The 25,430-nt window shown below is 29.1% G+C and overlaps 1 protein-coding gene across 6 annotated transcripts in view; it reads right to left on the bottom strand.

Moving 5' to 3' along the window:
• The window catches only part of LOC129754424 (rap guanine nucleotide exchange factor 4), a 489,369-nt gene that overhangs the window by 138,454 nt on the left and 325,485 nt on the right, over positions 1-25,430 (bottom strand). For all 6 annotated transcript variants that reach the window (XM_055750490.1, XM_055750486.1, XM_055750487.1 and 3 more), the window contains one exon: positions 17,768-17,886. In XM_055750490.1, the coding sequence (XP_055606465.1) occupies positions 17,768-17,886 (119 nt within the window). The remainder of the gene's footprint in view (positions 1-17,767; positions 17,887-25,430) is intronic.

The following is a 25,430-nucleotide window of genomic DNA, read 5'->3' as shown; positions in this document are numbered from 1 at the left end:
GTAGCATGTTCTCCTGGTATGCCAGAGTAAAGCAGTGCTTGCCCGGACTGTGTCTTGTGTTCTCCAGTGTTAGGCCAACGGACTTCGCTCAGTCCCAATATCTCTAGCTTGAGGCGGCTAGCTTCTCTAGCAAGTTGAGCCAGCTTTCCTGGCTGGGCAAGGGTCAAAACATTCCAAGTTCCAATTCTAGTCCGTGTTTTCATGCTAAAAGTCGTTGCCAAAGTTCCAAATCGGTTATTTCTTCTCTCAGTTTCTGTAACAATACAAGATATCAGGAGCAGTAGGTTGTTAGCCTAAAGTCCCTATCCCGCGATGGGGCTGCCATCTTGGACTTAGCTGGCGGGAGCCGCATTTCATAAATTCAGCCGCTTGCTGCAAGACAGACGCTGTTTGAGCCGCCCCTGACCTGGAGAACAGACGCTCGGTTGTTGTTGCACGCCGCCCCTGACATGGGGAACAGACGCGTGCGGCCACCTTCTCAGTCTGCATGCGACCAAAGCATCCACCGGGGTTGGATACCCGATCTCCGCTTAGGTTACTCGCACCCCAGCCGACACCACGGGGAGGTAGAGATAGGAGTTGTGAATAAGAGGTGATATGACCACTATGGGGTCTCGTGTTGCACATTATCCACCGTTTACCAGCCAAAAATAGTTCTTGGTTCTAGCAAAACATTGCATGTGAACAAAAACTAAACCTAACTTGTACCCCAGAAATGATATTCGTTGTCTTACGAAAAATTCAAAATAGGTAAATATTTTTTTTATTTTAGTGTTTTGACAGCTAATTTGAAGCTGGTTAACCGGATGAAAATAAGAATCGCATTATACTGCTTTGCATAGCCAATAAGTGTGATGACTTGAAACTTCGCAAAAACATGTCATGAAATTATTGGAAGCTTCAGTAAGCAAATCCTGCAATTTTACAATACTTTTCAATGAATTACGATTTTTTATTTCGAAATGGTTATAATTTTTTTATGAAATACTTTGCTTCTTCTCATGCTGGCAAACAAGTAATCTTAAGAATGGGAAAAATCAATAATTTAAATCAAAATTTATTTCAAACTTATTTGAATTTATTGTATATGCGAAAAGTTCTGCTTGCATACAAATTGTCAACACAAAATTGAACACGTCCATTGACTACATGCAACTAAAACAACTCGAATTGTCTATTGATATCACATTTTTCGCACTCAATCTGATTTTTAATAATTAATTCAATAATTCAAAGACACTTTATATATCCATAAGTTTATTTTTTCTACCGTCAAATCTTAAAAATAAAGTTTAGAAATTATTAAACACGTTGAAAAAACTTATGTATGTATGAAAGTCGGGAAATTTGCAATGTCTGAAAAGTGTCAAAGTCAACTCAAGTGCATTGGCTTTGAGAGACTACTTTTTTATCAGACTTATTTTGAAATCCTTTATCCCGACCATTTACTCAACATTTTATGCAAAAAATTTAAAAGCTGTTCTGAAAAAATCTGTTTCTCTAATTTCGTGACGACAAATCTAAAAGAATTTTATTCCATGTCAACAGCGATTCCCTTGATATTGTTATTAATATTGTCAGAATATTGTACAGGTGGAAAACTACGACCCTTAATCCCAAAAACTAGAAGTCAAAGGTTGAAAGACCCGAAATATTACCTATCTGATGTGCAATGTGGAATTCGAATCTGGAATCGAGTTGCCGTCACTAGAGACATCTATGTATGTGAAGCTTTATTTGGCCCTTATCATCCAGAAAAATAAACAGTCATAGCTTTGTGAAACTTAATTTGATCCAAAACAGTTTTTCAGCCGGAAAACTCTTGAGAAGCATTTCTATGTGATGTGATTGTTTCCTGAAGATTGATGAATTGCTATAGAGGATACATTAGTTACAAATAAACCCTCTTATATGAAAAAGATATTTAAATCAATTAACTTTTCAAGAAAAAAAATTCTGATACGAAATTGTATATCATGAGCATAAATCAGTCAAACGATCTGAAACTTTGGGCGTGGTGGTGTCCATTTTCAAGTTTTAAATTGAGATTCGTTATGTAAAAATCGATCGACTTTCAAGTGAATACTAAAACATTAGTTTTATAAAATCGCATCTTCTTCATAGGGGTAAAAGGGGTCAAAATAGATCACGTTCTCTAATTTTTTCACCTGTTAATAGTCACTTAAAAATTAAGCATTAAATACCTTTCAGTTCATTCTATGGGATTTTAAAGACATAAAATTTTATGTTGGTAGGACATATAAAGAAAAAGGCTCAACACTGGGCAAATTAGGTTAAATAACACTCCACTCAAATGGCTTCGGATAAATTAAGAGGTGGATTTGAATTTCTGAGAAAACTTCACGTGTGATAAATGCTATTCCAGACACTCAAACCGGCGGCTTTGTGTTTTTTTTTGGTGCCGAATTGGAATTGGAAAGTGCAATGGGCGGTTTATATGAAAGACCCACCACCCCCCCCCCCCCCCCCTCATAAGGGGCCGTCTAAAAATTAGATTGCATTTGAACTAGAAGTTCTCATAATAAGCTTCCGTAACAAATATCAGCCTATTCGACCTTATCGTGACTGATTTTTAAAATGTGCAACCATTGGAAAAAATCGGACAACATTATGCACGACACAAAATTTGCCTGTGCAACTATTGGGCACAGACAAGCTGTTTTAAATGATTTTTTAAATTTTTATGTCACGTTTTTCAAACACTTGATCTTTTGGATCTTGTTGACCAATCCTGTATAAGTGCATCGACAAAAAAAATCGAGTAAATTTGGTTGAAATGGCTAAAATACAGCATAAACACCAAAATCATATGCTTAGCTGTGCAACGATTGGCAAATCACCCTAGGTTCTTTAAAACACCTTCAAGTATCTTAATGGTGCGTTTTGGAATGTTACGCGAACGTTATCGACCTTCTTGAAAGAAGTTCCATTTAAAGCGCTTAGAAGTTCCGTTATCGATAGTTTAACCTTTCAAAGGGCGATGGAAGATCCTGAGTAAATTTTAGAGTCACCTGAAGTTCCCGTTATACATTTTTTCAGCCAAATGTGAACTTCGGAGTTCGGAGTTAAGTAAAAACGCGGCTTTTGGTTGCTTGGGTAAACTTAAATTCTTCTTAATATTCGTGATAATACGTTGAATTTTCCATAAAAACTGTTTATGATTATAAAAATTTAATTTTAAATTACATTAACAATAAAAATTATCAGTTTGCGATCTCTTGCGATTTAAATTCCTCATTGAAATATTAATCTCAATAGTCTTATCTTGTTTGTAACACTCATTTACGAGCTAAATCAGAATCTTACTTTTTGATATAAAATCTGAATCTGTCTGAATCTGAATTCAAAATTTAAAATTTGAATGTGTTTTCAAAGTTAAGATTTCTGAAATTAAAAAAATTTTGATTCTTAATTCCAGATCAGAATTTTAAATACTAGCCAAGAAGTTAATTTTGTTTCATGAATTTGTAGTTTTAATTCAAATGTTATTTGTTTCAATTTGAATTCGTTTTTTCAATAATTTATTTTTAATCCAACAGGGAGAAAAATACGACTTTCAAATGATGAATCTGATTTCGATTTTTCATTTCTGAATTGCTATTATGAAGCTTTGTTGTGTTTGGATTCTGCATGAGAATTAAATTTATAAACTTAAACAAAAACTTTGAATGGTTTCTAATTATCTATTTTTATATTCGGAAATTTATTATTAAAACATTTTAAAATTTAAAATACATATGAGTTTTGAAAATCATGATTTAAATCATCAGTTTTGAAATAATCATGAATTCGAATTCTGAAAACCATAAAAAATTCATTAAAAATTCATGGTTTTCGAAACTAGAATTCATGATTTTTGAAAATAATGTAACCAAATTTGAACTAGAATTTCAAAACAGCTTTTCATTTCTAATTTCATATGAAAATTCGAAGTTAAAATAAGAATCCTAAACTGGATATAAAATTCGGAATAAGCTGACCAAAAAATAATTTAGTTCTGTTAATATGTAACCAGACCTTCCATAATGAGTTATACCTCGTTTTAATTTAAACTCAGATCTAAATTTCTATCAATTATGAGAAAATTTTTGAAAAAAATTGTTGCAGAATTCTGAACCTGGGATCAAATTTCGAGGTTTTTTCATGAGTTCTGAGTCAAGGTTGTTACTCTTGAATAACTTCAATCTCAAAATTTGATTAGGAATTTAATGTTTTGAGTGTCGAGTAGGATACCTCGCTTACTTTTTTGGTGCCTGGCTGGGGTTGGCTTATAATTATTATGCTAATATCTTCATTTTCAATTTTTCCCGGGATGCCAAGAATTTCCGGAAAAAGGATTGCCAGATTTCCGGATTCCCGGAAACGCCAGAATGTCCGGGAAATGAACACCTTAGGCTTAGCAAGTTTAAGCAGGTTTTTTCATCCTTTTTGAAAGTGATTATAGTTTGTGTTTTTGTAATATTATTTCCCCGTATTTTCCTTCCATTTCTTTATTCTTCTGATTTTCATGATTTTCGTAAGCATTTCTTTTTTCTGAGTTTTTCTTTTATTTTCGTTGTTTCTTAATTAAATTGATTTGCTTATTTTATGATTTTAAAATTTTTTTGGATTTTTTTTCTTTTCTTCTGAGCTAAATGTCATTTTATTTTATTTTTATAATTTTTTTTTATTTGTTTTAATTTTCACTTTTTGGTTTTATTGATTTTCAAAATTTTCTGGTGTTCCTTGATTTTACTGACATAATTAATTTTATTTTATGATAAATGATTTATTCGATTTTCTCCATATTCACGCTATTCTAGCTTCTGTTGATTTTTATGGTTTTCTAAAATTTGCTGAATTTTAGATTTTTTTTTTCACAATTTGACAGACTTTCTTCTGTTCTGAATGACATTTTCGTAATTTTAAGAACTGATTTTATTGTTTTTGATTTCTCGATTTTATTTATTTTTTTAGGTTTATTTTTTAATTTTTTTGATAACCAAGAAATAGAACCAATTTTTTTTTCCTTCTTTCTCAGAACCAAGGAAATTTGATTTTCTCGAGATTTTTTATTTTCTTGAATTTTCTTGTTTTCCTTGATATTGTTCATTTATTTAGTTTTTCACTTTGTTTTATAATCATGATATTTTGAATAAGTCAATATTACGATCATTTCAATTTGCTGAATTAACTATATTTTGTTGATTGGCTTAAATTTATTGATTTTTTTTTAATTCTTTCAATTTCATTTAGTTTGTGCATTTTATATTTATTCTTAACTCCCTTCCTGTTATCCTCCTTATTTTTTCGTTATCATTTTTTCTGTACTAATTTTTCAAATTATCCTTGATTTTTCAGTTTGTCATGACTTTTTTTTATATATATTTTGATTTTATTGACTTTTTTTATTTTCTTGATGTTCTTGATTCTATTGATTAATTGATTTTTTTTTGTTATTATTCTTGGTTATCCTAATTTGATTGATTGCTTAAATTCTTAGTTTTCTTGATTTGTTTCTGTTTTCCTGGTTTTTTTTTTAAATTTTCGTTATTTAGATTTTTCTTGAAGTTTAAGAACAAATTAAAATAAATTTGATTTCATGTTCTAAAACTTGGTTATTATCCTGTTTTTTCTTTAATTTTTATTAATTTTTTCTCTTTTTTCTACTGTTTGCTCATATTTTCCTTAATTTCACAGTTTATTTTCCATTTTCTTGATAATCCTGATCTTAAAGTTTTGTTTAGTTCCTTAATTTTATTTATTTATAGGTCATTCCATGTCAAGTGTGCACAACGAAAAAAAAATCTTATCCGCAATTCGCCAAACTTGGCCGATAAACTCGTTGAAGTGTACAATACAATTTCTGCACTCTTCCTTCATCATTTTCAAAATGCAATATTTCCAATCTTAGAAGTCAGAGAAAATTGATGAAATACTCGCTGTAAATTCCCTTCATTCCGATAAACATCGACACTCGACCAGTATAACTTTCATACGCCAGGTTGTCTCCTGTAGTAGAATGTTTATACATTGGCCCCGGAGAGGCGCAAGATGTGGGTTCAAGTCCTACCGGGAGACAAGGCGAATTTTTTTCGCATGTTTTTCAACTTCAATTTTCATCTTATCTAGGCCCTGAAATTTCAACTTACACAGTTGGATTCAATTCTCCACAAAAAACATTATATTGAGATTTTTATTGGTTCTTGCGTGAAATTGTCTCAAAAACAATATGCAATCATAAAATTGAAAATTTAAATATACTTTCCTCGAGAAAACTAACGTTTCAATTTTAGATCAAGAATCCTTTATAAACACCGTATCACTGAACAATTAATCAAGGTAGCTCGTCCAGACTCGATGACGTTTTATTTTAGCAATTTCCACTTGGGGCGGTGGCGATGGGCTTCTGTAGTATAAGAGAAGTCGACCACCGAGGTTATTTTGGTATCTTCCACGGTTTTCCCGCAAGGAAAACAGCCGCCTGGATCGCAAAATGAAAGGAACAAAACGTCAGTGGGAAAAAAAATACAAGAAGCTTCTTCCTCGAACCTGAATCGGTAATGGTCCTGTTGCGCTGAAAATTTGATTAACAGCTCGGAAGCACGCGATGATGGAAGTGTCTTTAACGTTCGTCGGCCCAGACTCAGACACAATCAACATGGTGAAGTGAGGCGCAACAGTCAATTACTAGCCCACCTTCAACCCGAAAGAGGGGTGGTACACAAAAAACGTGTGAAATTGGTAGACATGAAATTAAATCCGTTTGCCACTTAAAATATCCTGGTTAAATACGTTTAATCTTAGAAGTATACATTAAACAAGATAGGAAGTTTTTAAAAATTATTAGAGCATCATTCATGGCAGTCTCTTAGGGACTATAAAAAATTAAATCATCAGCCGTTTGGTGGGCTGATAATGGCAAAATAGCGCGAGTTTGACACGTGGTAGCTGTGAAGCTCAAATGACTGAATAATATGATTTTGATGTTTCACAATTTTTGTTTATCTTCAATTTCTGAAAAACTTCGAGAATTTGGTAAGCAGTTCAAATAAAATCCTTTGATCTCTGAGAAAACAAAATAAATATAAAAAATAAGTAACTAGTCACTTGAAATAATATTTCTTTTTAAATATATTTAATATGAAAAAAAAAAATTAAACAAAGCTTTAAACAAAAATGTATTTAAAATAAGAATAGTCAACAAAATTACAATAAAAATAACAAAAAGTCGAAAAAAAACAAGAAAAAAAAGAAAATAAAAAAAAATGAAGAACACAAAGAAATCAAGAAAATCAGGAAAATAAGGAAAATTAAAAAAAAATCAGAAAATCGACAAAATCAATAAAACCAAGACAATCAAAGAAAAAAAAAATCATGAAACCAAAAAAAAACAAGAAAATCTAGAAAATCTAGAAAATCAAGAAAATCAAGAAAATCAGGAAAATCTAGAAAATCAAGAAAATCAAGAAAAACAAGATAATCAAGAAAATAAAAAAAAAACAAGAAAATCGAGAAAATCATGAAAATCGAAAAAACCAAACAATCAAGAAAATCAATAAAATCAACAAAGTCAAGAAAATCAAGAAAAACGAGAAAATCAAGATAATCAAGAAAATCAGGAAAATCAAGAAAATCAAGAAAACCAAGAAAATCAAGCAAATCAAGAAAATCAAGAAAATCTAGAAAATCTGAAAATCTGAAAATCAAGAAAATCAAGAAAATCAAGAAAATCAAGAAAATCAAGAAAATCCAGAAAATCTGAAAATCAAGAAAATCAAGGAAATCAAGAAATTCAAGAAAATCAAGAAAATCAAGAAAATCAAGAAAATCAAGAAAATCAAGAAAATCAAGAAAATCAAGAAAATCAAGAAAATCAAGAAAATCAAGAAAATCAAGAAAATCAAGAAAATCAAGAAAATCAAGAAAATCAAGAAAATCAATAAAACCAAGACAATCAAGGAAAAACAAAATCATGAAAATCAAGAAAATCAAGAAAATCAAGAAAATCAAGAAAATCCAGAAAATCTGAAAATCAAGAAAATCAAGAAAATCAAGAAAATCAAGATAATCAAGAAAATCAAGAAAATCAAGAAAATCAAGAAATCAAGGAAATCAAGAAATTCAAGAAAATCAAGAAAATCAAGAAAATCAAGAAAATCAAGAAAATCAAGAAAATCAAGAAAATCAAGAAAATCAAGAAAATCAAGAAAATCAAGAAAATCAAGAAAATCAAGAAAATCAAGAAAATCAAGAAAATCAAGAAAATCAAGAAAATCCAGAAAATCTGAAAATCAAGAAAATCAAGAAAATCAAGAAAATCAAGAAAATCAAGAAAATCAAGAAAATCAAGAAATCAAGGAAATCAAGAAAATAAAAAAAAACAAGAAAATCAAGAAAATCAAGAAAATCAAGAAAATCAAGAAAATCAAGAAAATCAAGAAATCAAGAAAATCAAGAAAATCAAGAAAATCAAGAAAATCAAGAAAATCAAGATATCAAGAAAATCAAGAAAATCAAGAAAATCAAGAAAATCAAGAAAATCAAGAAAATCAAGAAAATCAAGAAAATCAAGAAAATCAAGAAAATCAAGATAATCAAGAAAATCAAGAAAATCATGAAAATCATGAAAACCATGAAAATCATGAAAATCAAGAAAATCAAGAAAATCAAGAAAATCAAGAAAATCAAGAAAATCAACCAAATCAAACAAAATCAAGGAAATCAAGAAAATCAAGAAAATCAAGAAAATCAAGAAAATCAAGAAAATCAAGAAAATCAAGAAAACCAAGAAAACCAAGAAACCAAGAAAATCAAATAAATCAAATAAATCAAGGAAATCGAGGAAATCAAAAAAATAAAATAAAGAATATCAAGAAAATCAAGAAAATAAAATAAAGAAAATAAAGCAAATCAAGAAATTCAAGAAAATCAAGAAAATCAAGAAAATCAAGAAAATCAAGAAAATCAAGAAAATCAAGAAAATCAAGAAAATCAAGAAAATCAAGAAAATCAAGAGAATCAAGAAAATCAAGAAAATAATTAAAATCAAGAAAATCAAGAACATCAAGAAAATAATTAAAATCAAGAAAATCAAGAAAATCAAGAAAATCAAGAAAGTCAAGAAAATCCAGAAAATTCAGAAAATCAAGAAAATCAATAAATTCAAGAAAATCAAGAAAATCGAGAAAATAAAAAAAATCAAGAATATCATAAATCAAGAAAATCAAGAAAATTTAGAAAATCCAGAAAATCAAGAAAATCAAGAAAATCACGAAAATCAAGAAAATCAAAAAAAATCAAGAAAATCAAGAAAATCAGAAAATCAAGAAAATCAAGAAAATCAAAAAAATCAAGAAAATCAAAAAAATCAAGAAAATCAAGAAAATCAAGAAAATTAAGAAAATCAAGAAAATCAAGAAAATCAAGAAAATAAGGAAAATCAAGAAAATCGAGAAAATCTGAAAATCAAAAAAAAACAAGAAAATCAAGAAAATCAAGAAAATCAAGGAAATCAAGAAAATCATGTAAATCCAGAAAATCAAGAAAATCAAGAAAATCAAGAAAATCAAGAAAATCAAGAAAATCAAGAAAATCAAGAAAATCAAGAAAATCAAGAAAATCAAGAAAATCAAGAAAATCAAGAAAATCAAGAAAATCAAGAAAATCAAGAAAATCAAGAAAATCAAGAAAATCAAGAAAATCAAGAAAATCAAGAAAATCAACAAAATCAAGAAAATCAAGAAAATCAAGAAAATCAAGGAAATCAAGAAAATCAAGAAAATCAAGAAAATCAAGAAAATCAAGAAAATCAAGGAAATCAAGAAAATCAAGAAAATCAAGAAAATCAAGAAAATCAAGAAAATCAAGAAAATCAAGAAAGCCAAGAAGATCAAGAAAATCAAAAAATTATATAAAGAATATCTAGAAAATCAGGAAAATCAAGAAAATAAAATAAAGAAATTAAAAAAAATCAAGAAATTCAAGAAAATCAAGAAAATCAAGAAAATCAAGAAAATCAAGAAAATCAAGAAAATCAAGAAAATCAAGAAAATCAAGAAAATCAAGAAAATCAAGAAAATCAAGAAAATCAAGAAAATCAAGAAAATCAAGAAAATCAAGAAAATCAAGAAAATCAAGAAAATCAAGAAAATCAAGGAAATCAAAAAAATAAAAAAAAATAAAAAAAAATCAAGAGAATAAAAAAAAATCAAGAAAATGAAGAAAATTAAAAAACCAAGAAAATCAAGAAAATAAGGAAAATCAAGAAAGTCAAGAAAATTTAGAAAATAAAGAAAATTAAGAAAATCAAAAAAATCAAGAAAATTAAGAAAATCAAGAAAATCAAGAAAATCAAGAAAATCAAGAAAATCAAGAAAATCAAGAAAATCAAGAAAATCAAGAAAATCAAGAAAATCAAGAAAATCAAGAAAATCAAGAAAATCAAGAAAATCAAGAAAATCAAGAAAATCAAGAAAATCAAGAAAATCAAGAAAATCAAGAAAATCAAGAAAATCAAGAAAATCAAGAAAATCAAGAAAATCAAGAAAATCAAGAAAATCAAGAAAATCAAGAAAATCAAGAAAATCAGGAAAATTAAAATATCAAGAAAATGTTAAATGTTAAAAAATCAAGATAAAATATCAAGAAAATCAAAAAATTAAGGAAATCAAGAAAATCAAGAGAAGCTTGTGAATATTGACAAAGTCGCTCACATTTATAAAATGAAGAATATTTGAATGTGTCAAGAAATGCATGAATACTATTGAAACCTTGTTGAAATAAAGGAAATGCAAAAACTAATAAAAAACTTGAACATCAACCCGAATGTGATCATGATTTAAATTAGCATAAAAATGCGAGTTTTTTCAACTTTTCTTCGATTTGTGGCATAGCAAGAACCTAGCATATTCGACTCTTGGAGATTATTATAAAAAATGGATTAAATAGAGTCAATTCATAATTATTCTTAAAACTTTTCATTCATATGCTGAAATTATGATTGAGTTTCCATTGGTAATCAAAACAAACCTTCTTTAGCAGATATCGCCTAGCAAAATTGTTAACAAGGAACTTTTCTGGCTCACAAAAGCACAACAATAACTTACAAATCGAGACAGTAATCCCAGTTATTCTATCGGTAGTATTCGGAATCAATTTACTGATGATAAAACCCACAAAAGCCGGATATAATCAGAAAACACCCACACATGGTATGGTTTCGGCCATGGCTTCGACCAATATGCTTTTCATTCTCTTCTTGGCAGGACGTAATTCGAATTGAACCCCAAAAGGAGCTCCCAACTATTGGATTATTAGATATCCGTATACATACAGCAGCATGTACGTGTCCATGCGCAACTTCTCAGGAAATCCTCCTTCTCTTACGTTGAGAATCGCCACTCTGTCTTCTTTATCTTCATCTTCCCGAATCGCCACTCTGTCTTCTTTATCTTCATCTTCCCTTTCCCAGGAGCAAGTCGATTGGTAAACTTAGCGGAAGATATTTTTCTTGTGCTCCACCCACAGGAAGCTGGATTCGATTTTCCCGGCTTGACCCAGCAAGCAACAGATGCTTGTATGGGTTGTGAAGTATGTTTTAGTACGGCGAGCACACTACATCGAGAAAACGTTGTATTATGGTTATTAATTTGGCCAATTTGTGACAATATCCGGATTCAATGAATAAGCTCTTTAGTGTTTTTTCAGATATGCTAGAAAATTGATTGTGTTTCAAGATTTTTCGCGTATTTAAAAATATAATTTGAGAGATTATTATAGAATAAAATTGAAAATAGAAAAAAATTGTATTCTCCAGTGTTGAAGTTGCTTTTATCCTACTCAAGATTTAAAAAATTTCAATTCTTCTATTTTTTGTCATTGATTAATATAATAAATTCATCACACCCACAATGGGTTTTATTCTTTAAACCCACCAACCGCAAAGAGCTTTTTATCACCGAAACCAGCAGCAGGTTAGGTGAATTTAATTCACCCAACACTCAATGGTTGGTTTTTTGCAGCTTAACTTATCTATGCAAATGATGGTTGGTTGAGTCGGGTTTGAGGATCGATTCAATTCGATTCGATTGTGGTGAAAGTAAAATTCAATGGAAATCACATACACACAGTTGGCATCCCCCAATGCCAGTTGAAACAGTAGGAACAGAGGAAATCCTTCCATTTAACTTTTTACCTCAAAATTGGAAATTTTCTCATCCGTAGAAATCACAAATCCTCTCCAGTGCAGAATGGATGGCGAACGAGATTTTCTATATCGGAGTATCAGTTTGCGGATTGCATACAATCGGGCGCATGATGAATAACCCGCAGCTCAGCTCGATGAAAAGTTCTTCATTTTCCATTCTAAATATGGAAGGGGATGAAGCTGACGACGAGTTGGAATAGGGGGATGCAAAATTCAAATAATATTTTATTCGAGGTGCTTTCTTCCGCCTTTCCGGATTGTGAGCTTGCTTGCTGCTGCTTCTGCTAATGGATGGCGATCAATATTTAATTGAATTCATTTGCATCTCCGGTTTGTCGATTCCGAGAACGGAAGTTTTTACCAGTTTCGATTCGTTCGACTAAGGAGAAACGATTATGTTTTACAAGCACTCTGATGCAGGCGACTCAGGACGGATGAGACAAGTTCAATCCATAGACGCTCCATTGCCGAGTGGCGGAGACAGAAAAGTTGTTATGGCACTGACAGAAAAGTTCGGAATAGGAAATCTGTAGCAACCTGAGTGGAAACTATGCGCAATGAACTTTTAATTTTGCACTTTTTACACAAACACTTCATTCATCTATAAACTGAACGATAATAACAATAAATTTCGAATTTGGACTTGTTAAAGAATCGAAACTCGGTATCAATTAATAAGCAACGTTTTTTAAATTTCCACCGCGAGGAAAATAAAGAGATCTAGTAAGAACATATACTGGCTAAGATTGTATAAATGATGTTAAATTGTTTTTATTCAATTTAGTCATATTTGTCATTTTTGCCATTTTCGTCAGCTAAGTCAATTTTGTCATTTAAATCATTAAATTCATTTGAGGAATTTAAGTCATTTTTGTCATTTTTGACGTTTGTGTCATTTTTGTCATTTTTGTCATTTTTATAATTTTTGTCATTTTTGTCATTTTTGTCATTTTTGTCATTTTTGTCATTTTTGTCATTTTTGTCATTTTTGTCATTTTTGTCATTTTTGTCATTTTTGTCATTTTTGTCATTTTCGTCATTTTTGTCATTTTTGTCATTTTTGTCATTTTTGTCATTTTTGTCATTTTTGTCATTTTTGTCATTTTTGTCATTTTTGTCATTTTTGTCATTTTTGTCATTTTTGTCATTTTTGTCATTTTTGTCATTTTTGTCATTTTTGTCATTTTTGTCATTTTTGTCATTTTTGTCATTTTTGTCATTTTTGTCATTTTTGTCGTTTTTGTCATTTTTGTCATTTTAGCCAACATTTATAACGCTTATATCTTAGAAACTTTGACAATTTTGACAATTTTGACAAATTTGACAATTTCGACAATTTCGACAATTTCGACAATTTTGAAAATTTTGAAAATTTTGAAAATTTTGAAAATTTTGATAATTTTGACAATTTTGACAATTTTGACAATTTTGACAACTTTGACAACTTTGACAATTTTGACAATTTTGACAATTTTAACAATTTTAACATTTTTGACAATTTTGACAATTTTGACAATATTGACAATTTTGACAATTTTGACAATTTTGACAATTTTGACAATTTTGACAATTTTGACAATTTTGACAATTTTGACAATTTGACAATTTTGACAATTTTGACAATTTTGACAATTTTGACAATTTTGACAATTTTGACAATTTTGACAATTTTGACAATTTTGACAATTTTGACAATTTTGACAATTTTGACAATTTTGACAATTTTGACAATTTTGACAATTTTGACAATTTTGACAATTTTGACAATTTTGACAATTTTGACAATTTTGACAATTTTGACAATTTTGACAATTTTGACAATTTTGACAATTTTGACAATTTTGACAATTTTGACAATTTTGACAATTTTGACAATTTTGACAATATTGACAATTTTGACAATTTTGACAATTTTGACAATTTTGACAATTTTGACAATTTTGACAATTTTGACAATTTTGACAATTTTGACAATTTTGACAATTTTGACAATTTTGACAATTTTGACAATTTTGACAATTTTGACAATTTTGACAATTTTGACAATTTTGACAATTTTGACAATTTTGACAATTTTGACAATTTTGACAATTTTGACAATTTTGACAATTTTGACAATTTTTACAATTTTGACAATTTTGACAATTTTCACAATTTTGACAATTTTGACAATTTTGACAATTTTGACAATTTTGACAATTTTGACAATTTTGACAATTTTGACAATTTTGACAATTTTGACAATTTTGACAATTTTGACAATTTTGACAATTTTGACAATTTTGACAATTTTGACAATTTTGACAATTTTGACAATTTTGACAATTTTGACAATTTTGACAATTTTGACAATTTTTACAATTTTGACAATTTTGACAATTTTCACAATTTTGACAATTTTGACAATTTTGACAATTACAATTTTGACAATTTTGACAATTTTGACAATTTTGACAATTTTGACAATTTTGACAATTTTGACAATTTTGGCAATTTTGACAATTTTGACAATTTTGACAATTTTGACAATTTTGACAATTTTGACAATTTTGACAATTTTGACAATTTTGACAATTTTGACAATTTTGACAATTTTGACAATTTTGACAATTTTGACAATTTTGACAATTTTGACAATTTTGACAATTTTGACAATTTTGACAATTTTGACAATTTTGACAATTTTGACAATTTTGACAATTTTGACAATTTTGACAATTTTGACAATTTTGACAATTTTGACAATTTTGACAATTTTGGCAATTTTGACAATTTTTACAATTTTGACAATTCTAACAATTTTGACAATATTGACAATTTTGACAATTTTGACAATTTTGACAATTTTGACAATTTTGACAATTTTGACAATTTTGACAATTTTGACAATTTTGACAATTTTGACAATTTTGACAATTTTGACAATTTTGACAATTTTGACAATTTTGACAATTTTGACAATTTTGACAATTTTGACAATTTGACAATTTCGACAATTTTGACAATTTTGACAATTTTGACAATTTTGACAATTTTGACAATTTTGACAATTTTGACAATTTTGACAATTTTGACAATTTTGACAATTTTGACAATTTTGACAATTTTGACAATTTTGACAATTTTGACAATTTTGACAATTTTGACAATTTTGACAATTTTGACAATTTTGACAATTTTGACAATTTTGACAATTTTGACAATTTTGACAATTTTGACAATTTTGACAATTTTGACAATTTTGACAATTTTGACAATTTTGACAATTTTGACAATTTTGACAATTTTGACAATTTTGACAATTTTGACAATTTTGACAATTTTGACAATTTTGACAATTTTGACAATTTTGACAATTTTGACAATTTTGACAATTTTGACAATTTTGACAATTTTGACAATTTTGACAATTTTGACAATTTTGACAATTTTGACAATTTTGACAATTTTGACAATTTTGACAATTTTGACAATTTTGACAATTTTGACAATTTTGACAATCTTGACAATATTGATAATTTTGACAATTTTAACAATTTTGACAATGGAATGCTTTTAAACATTTTTGCATCGAAAGGGATCGAAATTTGTGCCTTCAATAATTTGCAGCTTTAAAAAAGGAATGTTATTAAATTACATGATCCCAGGCTGGAAAACATTGTGGTTTTCCCAAAAGTCATTGGTTTTATTGATTGCGGTTAGAAACAATTTGCAATTCGAAGCCCATTATTGTGAATGCAATAAATATGCACAATAATGATAAATTAGCCCCGCCTGGAAACCACAACGAGCACATTCGGTGTAATTAGTTGTATGCATATTACTTATTATCAACAAAAAAATGCAAACCAATAATTAGAACTACTACGCTTCAGACTCGCTGGGAAGTTTTTTGCAATTCCTGGTCATTTCAACAGATTTGCGAAAAGCCCTTTGAATGTACGAATATTTGTTTCAGGAACAGTTTATACTACATAGACAGTTTTGGATTTTTTTCCTCTTTTCACAAGGATTTTCAAAAAAATCATAATTATAACAGTTCATGAAACTTCTACTTATTCAAGATATGGAATAACTTCATTTTTTCATAATATAGCTGAAATATTCCTGTACCTGAATGTTATGAAAAAAAAAATCCTTAAAAAAGGAAAATAAACATAAAAACACATAAATCTGAAATGACAATTCCAAAACATGCTTAATCCGTGAACTATCATCCAATACTTTGTAAGCCAAAAATCTCCAACCCGTCGATTTTCCAAAGCAAATGAAAGCAAAATCCTGAATAAATGAGTGCTTTCACACTACAAACCAGTTCGTAAACATGAGCAAACGCCCTCCATTTCACGTCCTGTATTTAATCCATTTTCCCGGATTTGACATTATACAATTCGGTTAATTCGCAAACCGGTAAAAGCGAGCGAAATAATTTCCCGTTCAATGTTTCTCATTCCCCCAATATTATGCCCTTTGGAGATCCAATTTTCGGCAAAATCCCATTTCCCAGGAGGAGGCCACAGGTCGGAATGGAAGGTGCCACAGTTTGGAAATGTTCTGAATCCTGAAAGCCCTCCAATTCATTTCCACCTTGGGCTGCAAAAAGGCGGCATGAAAGGAAAATTCACTTCCCAATACAATTCTTATAAGGTGAGTAGGTAGGAAGGAAGGAAAGTAGATATGTTATTCTTACTTCCCACCCACGCACGCCCTGGATCAATTATTCGACTGGCTTCAGGCTAATTATTAATATTAATGAGACGATTTATAAGCCTATCACACGGAACTCCGAGGGAAGATGAAGTGTTGTTGGGGCCTGCGAAAAGGTGTAACCTTTTTGTCATTTCGATGTTCGACACTAATCTGTTGCTGCCTGTCGAAATGAGAGTTTCTTGGTGGCGCTGGTGGAAATTTGCTGAATTGTTACTTCAACCTGTTGAGTCGCGGGAGAAGATTTGATTAACATTAGCAAATAAGGGACTGAAGGGGCAAGGAAAGGTTTTAATCTTTAGTTCAAACAAAATAGAGATAGTGAATTTGGTACACTACGCTTATGTCATTTGAACTGATAGTTAAATAATCTCACTTTAACTGGGAATCGTCGTCACGTGATTCGGGTTTTAAACAAGGCAAATTAATTTATGTTTGCAATTCTGAATCAAAAATGTATGTATCGCAAGTTTGTGATAGTCAATTTTTTATATCCCAACCGTTCTATAAGCGGTCATCAAGAATCTATTAGTATTTCCCAAAAAAAAAAATCATGGGAGCGACAATAAATCCACAGAAATATCCGACCACAATTGATCGTTTTAATTAATTCAAACAAGCCAATCAATTCTTTCAACAACATCTAGCCGCCGATTGGGAAAACGTAAGAGGATATATGTAGTAGGAACAAAACAAACAAACGAGCCCCCAGAACCGAACCGAAAAACCATTTCGATTTTACACCACATACATAACCTCAACTGCTCGGGGCACATAAACGAAACAGTTCCGAACTTTAAAAAATAAAATCCCCCCCAATAAAAAAACAAAAACAATGACTGAGTCACTTACCTCGGTGATTGGCGTGGCCGGGTTCGGATGATCGGGACTTAATTGCTTTTTGGTCGGTGAAGCCTGTTGATGGATTCCGGAATGGACCATACTCGTGGTTTGCATGCTCTGTCCGAAACCTGGCCGGGAAAAGTATTGAGAAAAGAGAGAAAAAAAAATGTACGGTTCCAATCAATTGTTGTTTGGTCTCATCATAAGAGATTGTATTTTGTTATTGTTGGTTGTGCTGCTTGTAGAATGAATGAATAATGAATGAGAGTCGGGACAACAGAGTGAAAATCAATAAAACCATATATGCCACTGGCTTTTGTCCGAAAGTAGCAATGCCAATATTAAGGCCACTTAGTGGTTTACTAAAAATGCACAATCGATGCGTGGAAGTGAAAAAATGTGGCTTGAGTGGCAATAGACATTATTAATTAAAATTCAATCATTGATTGTATTTTTTTTCAGTTAAAGTTCTGAGAAGGAACGTCCTGAAGAATTTCCAAATTTTACGAAAACTTCCTAAAATGTCCAAATTGTCAAAATTGTCAAAGTTGTCAAAATTGTCAAAATTGTCAAAATTGTCAAAATTGTCAAAATTGTCAAAATTGTCAAAATTGTCAAAATTGTAAAAATTGTCAAAATTGTCAAAATTGTCTAAATTGTCTAAATTGTCAAAATTGTCAAAATTGTCAAAATTGTCAAAATTGTCAAAATTGTCAAAATTGTCAAAATTGTCAAAATTGTCAAAATTGTCAAAATTGTCAAAATTGTCAAAATTGTCAAAATTGTCAAAATTGTCAAAAAGGTCAAAATTGTCAAAATGGTCAAAATTGTCAAAATTGTCAAAATTGCCAAAATTGTCAAAATTGTCAAAATTGTCAAAATTGTCAAAATTGTCAAAATTGTCAAAATTGTCAAAATTGTCAAAATTGTCAAAATTGTCAAAATTGTCAAAATTGTCAAAATTGTCAAAATTGTCAAAATTGTCAAAATTGTCAAAATTGTCAAAATTGTCAAAATTGTCAAAATTGTCAAAATTGTCAAAATTGTCAAAATTGTCAAAATTGTCAAAATTGTCAAAATTGTCAAAATTGTCAAAATTGTCAAAATTGTCAAAATTGTCAAAATTGTCAAAATTGTCAAAATTGTCAAAATTGTCAAAATTGTCATAATTGTCAAAATTGTCATAATTGTCAAAATTGTCAAAATTGTCAATATTGTCAAAATTGTCAAAATTGTCAAAATTGTCAAAATTGTCAAAATTGTCAAAATTGTCAAAATTGTCAAAATTGTCAAAATTGTCAAAATTGTCAAAATTGTCAAAATTGTCAAAATTGTCAAAATTGTCAAAATTGTCAAAATTGTCAAAATTGTCAAAATTGTCAAAATTGTCAAAATTGTCAAAATTGTCAAAATTGTCAAAATTGTCAAAATTGTCAAAATTGTCAAAATTGTCAAAATTGTCAAAATTGTCAAAATTGTCAAAATTGTCAAAATTGTCAAAATTGTCAAAATTGTCAAAATTGTCAAAATTGTCAAAATTGTCAAAATGGTCAAAATTGTCAAAATTGTCAAAATTGTCAAAATTGTCAAAATTGTCATAATTGTCAAAATTGTCAAAATTGTCAAAATTGTCAAAATTGTCAAAATTGTCAAAATTGTCAAAATTGTCAAAATTGTCAAAATTGTCAAAATTGTCAAAATTGTCAAAATTGTCAAAATTGTCAAAATTGTCAAAATTGTCAAAATTGTCAAAATTGTCAAAATTGTCAAAATTGTCAAAATTGTCAAAATTGTCAAAATTGTCAAAATTGTCAATATTGTCAAAATTGTCAAAATTGTCAAAATTGTCAAAATTGTCAAAATTGTCAAAATTGTCAAAATTGTCAAAATTGTCAAAATTGTCAAAATTGTCAAAATTGTCAAAATTGTCAAAATTGTCAAAATTTTCAAAATTGTCAAAATTGTCAAAATTGTCAAAATTGTCAAAATTGTCAAAATTGTCAAAATTGTCAAAATTGTCAAAATTGTCAAAATTGTCAAAATTGTCAAAATTGTCAAAATTGTCAAAATTGTCAAAATTGTCAAAATTGTCAAAATTGTCAAAATTGTCAAAATTGTCAAAATTGTCAAAATTGTCAAAATTGTCAAAATTGTCAAAATTGTCAAAATTGTCAAAATTGTCAAAATTGTCAAAATTGTCAAAATTGTCAAAATTGTCAAAATTGTCAAAATTGTCAAAATTGTCAAAATTGTCAAAATTGTCAAAATTGTCAAAATTGTCAAAATTGTCAAAATTGTCAAAATTGTCAAAATTTTCAAAATTGTCAAAATTGTCAAAATTGTCAAAATTGTCAAAATTGTCAAAATTGTCAAAATTGTCAAAATTGTCAAAATTGTCAAAATTGTCAAAATTGTCAAAATTGTCAAAATTGTCAAAATGGTCAAAATTGTCAAAATTGTCAAAATTTTAAAAAATACAAGAAGTTACAAAAAACACAAAAAATGAAAAATTCAAAATAACATAAAATTTCAAAAAAAAAACAAGAAAATACATAAAAAATCACCAAAAATTAAAAATATTACAAAAAATACAAAAATTTGCAAAAATTTTCATAAATTTTTAAAAAATTACAATAAACTATAAAAAATTACAAAAATTATATACATTTACAAAAAAATAACTAAAAAAATTACAAAAATCTACAAAACATTTCTTAAAATTATTAAAGATTACAAAAAAATACATAAAAAACAAAAATACCAAAAATAACCAAACAGTCCAAACAATTTAAAAAAAGTACAAAAAATTACAAAAAACTTCAAAAAATAACAAATAATTACAAAAAAATACAAAAAATTACAAAAAATTACAAAAAATTACCAAAAAATTACAAAAAATACAAAAAGTTACAAGAAATTATAAAAAATTACATAAATTAAATTACAAGTAATTACAAAAAAGGTAACAAAAAATCACAAAAAATAACGAAAAACTGCAAAAAAATGTACAAAAATTTAAAAAATTACAAAAATTATAAAAGAATACAAAAAATTACAAAAAATTACAAAAAAATACTTTTTGTATTTTTTTGGTAAAAAAATTACCAATTATTACAAAAAAAACAAAAAATTACAAAAAAATATAAAAAAATATCAAAAAATTACAAAAAATTGCAAAAAACTACAAAAAATTACATAAAATTACAAAAAAAAAAAATTACAAAAAAAATTAAAAAATAATTACAAAAAATTACAAAATATAACAAAAAATTACAAAAATTTCAAAAAAGTTATAAAAAATTACAATAAATTACAAAAAATTACAAAAAAAATACAAAAAATTACAAAAAAAAATTACAAAAAATTACAAAAAGTTATAAAAAATTACAAAAAATAACAAAAAATTTCAAAAAATTACAAAAAATACAAAAAATTACAAAAAATTACAAAAAATCACAAAAAGTTTCAAAAAATTACAAACAATTACAGAAAACTACAAAAATTAAAGAAAAAATACAAAAAAATTCAAAAAATAACAAAAATTTACAAAAAAAAAAAAAAGTTACAAAAAATTACAAAACTTCACAAAAAAATCACAAAAAATTACAAAAAATTACAAAAAATTAGAAAAAAAAATTACAAAAAACTATAAAAAATTACGAAGAATTACAAAAAACTACAAAAAAAAAAAAAATCATTCCAACAATTTACAAAAAAATCTAAATTTTACATAAACATACAAAAAATTTATTAAAATTTCAAAAAATGCAAAAAAGTACAAAAAATAACTCGAAATATTTAAAATTACTGAAAATTACAGAAAATTGTAAAAAATTACTAAAAGGTACAAAAAATAACATACAAAACATAAAATTCAAAAACTACAAAAAATGGCGTAAAATAACAAAACATGACAAAAATGGCAGAAAATGACCAATAGTTACAAAAAATTAAATAAAATTACAAAAAACGACAACAAATGACAAAAAATTATAAATAGTGACGAAAAATGGCAATGGCATTTTTGGCAATGGCAAATTAGCAAAAAATGACATTTAGAACAAAAAAAATTTCATGAAAATTTCAAAGTTGTTACTTAGAAGCCAAAGCATAGTCGAAGATTTAAATTTTCGAACACATAAATTTTTGTCAAATTTTTTTTTTGTCTTTTTTGTTATTTAATATTTAATTCTTTAGAGACTACGGCTTTTAAATTTTTATGACAAAGTTTTTATAGTCTTAAATAGCAAAACGCTTTGTTTCGAATGGGTTAAAAGATTGTGTTACTGTTGTAAATAAAATGATAATTCGTGACGCTTATGTTCAATCGACTGAAAAGAAAACTTGTTAAGTGGGGATGTGCTAATGAGAATATTGACTGAAATTGGTGTTCGGATGGTTTTTTTTTCGTCCGAACCCTAAACGTTTCGTCGAAGAGTGAAAATGAGTAATGAAATGTAAACAATTCATCGTTACTTTTAGCAGAGATAATTTTTCTCTGCGTTTTAAACGTTGGCGTCCCAACAGAAAAAAAAAACGAGCCACCCAGAAAGATTGAAAACGGTCGGAAGAAAGAATCCGTAATGGGTGCGTGCGGTTTTCTCGTGGTGTTTTTCTCCGGACCTGATGACCGTTTTGTTGGGACGGGTCTGATTCAGCTATCCTGCTCAATTTGAATGTTTGTTTTGGCTTGGAAAAACGCGCGCTTTTTTTTTTGGCTCTCCAACTTTTGGTATGTCGATCCACACAATTGCGGTTTGTGGATGGGCAATTTTCCATTTGACGATGAAGTGGGTGTGCGTTTTCCTGCCATGGATGGTGACAGACGGGTTTTAATGTGTTTGCATAAAACATGAAACATTTGGATGGGCAAACGTCCAGGAGTATCTCTACCAAAATTGCCCAAATAAAATCACTATAAGGTTATTTTCGATACTGACTTCTGTTTAATTTTCAAAATTAATGACAAAAAAATTATCATAAAGCGTTTCGATGGGATTAGCCTAGGATCGTCCTTTATTTTCAAAGAAAAAAGATTAAATCCAGAATAACTAACAATCCCGTTAAGCGCCCAAATTTGAAGAGCAGAGCCGAATTAATTGGTTTACCATTTCGAGCAAACCGAACCACTTGTGGAAATTTGCTGCTGCACAGGAAGAGCTGATGATGGCCCTAGCCAGCAAATTGTATATTCTGACCAGCCAGCCAGCCAAGCCCTTCAACAACACCAACATTGTCTTACCGAGAACCGAAAACCTACTCGGTTCCGAGTACAAATCCAAAACCGGTGGAAGCACTTCCGAGTTGCTCGTTCCTACTTGATTCCGGGTGGGTGATGTTCGTACAACACACCAGGACAGTGCAGGTTATTTATAACCGGAAACCAAATATTGTGTGTAAGTACCGGAGAGCAGCTTTCAGTGGGTAAACTTGCCTGCAAAGTTCGGTTCCGTACCTAACTTCCTATCTATCTGGCTACCGACCATCCGAGCAGCGAAGTTTAGTCTGTCTTCTCTTTTGACCAACTCGGCCTGTTTTTTGGGGAGTTTGAGCAAAATGGACTCACCAGAAATAAGACTTAATTTTTTATTATTGGTGACTTTTATGCAAATCACTGATCTTGGAATAATATTTCATCAAATTCTAATGGTAATATTTTATTTAATGACTGCTCTGCAGGTTATTATACTTTCGAATATCCTCATGGGCATACTTGTTTTTTTTTTCAATTAGAAATCCCTCCACAATTGATTTTGTTCTAACGGATTAAGGCGAGCATTGTAGTCAATTAGTTAATCATGCGGACCTCGATTCAGACCAGCTTTCAGTAACTTTTTCTTTATCCCAAAGTCCCATTGAAAACCCTTTAAAAACAAATTTTTTGTTGAATGTTAGGTTTGAATGACTCATAACGAAGCAACACTTTCAGCTTATCGAAGAAATTTTTTTGGACATTTCAACGATATACACTTAGTTTTTCGCTTATTCAATATTAAAAATGCTGGTATAAGACTTGACTTACCTGATGACCCTTAACCGTAGTTGCCGATCATGTGCTTCACTCCAATGCTTGATTTGAACTTTGTAGACATTTCCGACTGTGTTTGCATACTTTACCAACACTCACATACAGTAATTCTTTGAATAATCAACGGTTCTGTCAGCTATCGATTTAATAATGACGGATTTTGAAGGAAACTTTGGAAAACAATTTTTTTCATTTTCTCTTACATCGTAAATATCTCAAAAACCCGTGAATTCTAAATTGTGTAAAAAATAGGATTAACAGTATTTTTCACAGGCAGCAAAATGCTGTGAAAAATTTGAATAACCGATTACTAGTAAATAAGCTATTAGCAAAAGAAAGTGTCCCATTTCTAAAAGAACTAAGCTTAAGTCGGCAATCTCGCGTTGGCTTTTGCCAGCCTTGTACAGATTCCGGATGATCGCTCGCTGGACCTCCATGCAGTGCTGTGCCCGACCCATTGCTTTTTCGCTGAAAACAGAGTAGGAGGAAGGAAATCATTATTTTTTGTTTGTTTTCATGATTTACATGATTTATTTTATGGGAAATACTTACCAGGACACGAAAATGGATAAACAACACCGAAAACAATACCTTTTCTTCAAATCTAGAGCGCTGAAAATGCCGGAACAGCCGAACCGATGAGCTGGTCTTATTTTATGACGCGACTATTTTCACCCTCTGACAGCTTTTTGGTCGAGTAGAACAAACGGGTTGCTTTGATTGCAACAAACGTGCAGTATACAAAGTTGGCATACTACAATAAGTGCTTGCCGCTAGGTGTCGCATATTATTATATTTGAATTGGCAGTTTAAAGGTGATTTGAATATTTTGCATTAGAGCGGTCTTATTCTATTGTCTGACACTGTGTGTGTCAAAACCAAAGCGAAAAATTTATAGTGAGAATAATATATTTTTGGGAAATTTTTGTCTTCCAATCGTGGGACATTAAATCGTTTTTAAAATTCATATTCTTAAAATCTTTTTTAAATTTTGTACTCAAAGAATCAATTTTTTTCTCTACTAATGGTGAAAAAACTGAATTCAATATGCCTTGTTGCATGTTGAGCAAGGTTGTCAAAATCACACGAAAAATTAAAATTCCACAGATTGTTAATCGAACTTCGTCAAAGTTACAGTTTACATTCTTGATTCAAGGAAATTTTTCAGATTTCATGGATTTTCTCATCTTATTTAGATACCACTGGGAAAGGCTTCCAAAGCTAATTTGTGAGAATCCCATGACTTTGGCAATTTGGATTGCTTATTTAATTTCAAATAATTACTCAATTTATCGACGTTTGGCATGATTTCTAACCATTTAGAATATTTGTAGCCTAGACAACATATTCTATATGTATGTGAAAAAAAAATTTTGAAGTTGTTCTGATAAATTTTGTAGCAGTTTTCTGTGAATTCTTAAGATGTTTCATACGTCGTTATGAAAGCTCACGCGAGAATTATTGTTATTGTCGAAAACTCAGAACTTTTGTCGGAGACTTTCATGCTAAGTCATGCCGATAAGAAATCTAAAGTCATTCACAAAGTGTTTGATATTAAACTTTCCTCATTTACGCCAATATTCGAAAACAAAAATATTTCACTTGTAACTCTTTCTATTTTTTTTTCTTTATTTTTCTTCAGAA

The sequence above is a fragment of the Uranotaenia lowii genome, chromosome 3 (assembly GCF_029784155.1).
Source record: "Uranotaenia lowii strain MFRU-FL chromosome 3, ASM2978415v1, whole genome shotgun sequence".
Lineage (NCBI taxonomy): Eukaryota > Metazoa > Arthropoda > Insecta > Diptera > Culicidae > Uranotaenia > Uranotaenia lowii.
This window is presented reverse-complemented; position numbering and strand designations above follow the sequence as displayed.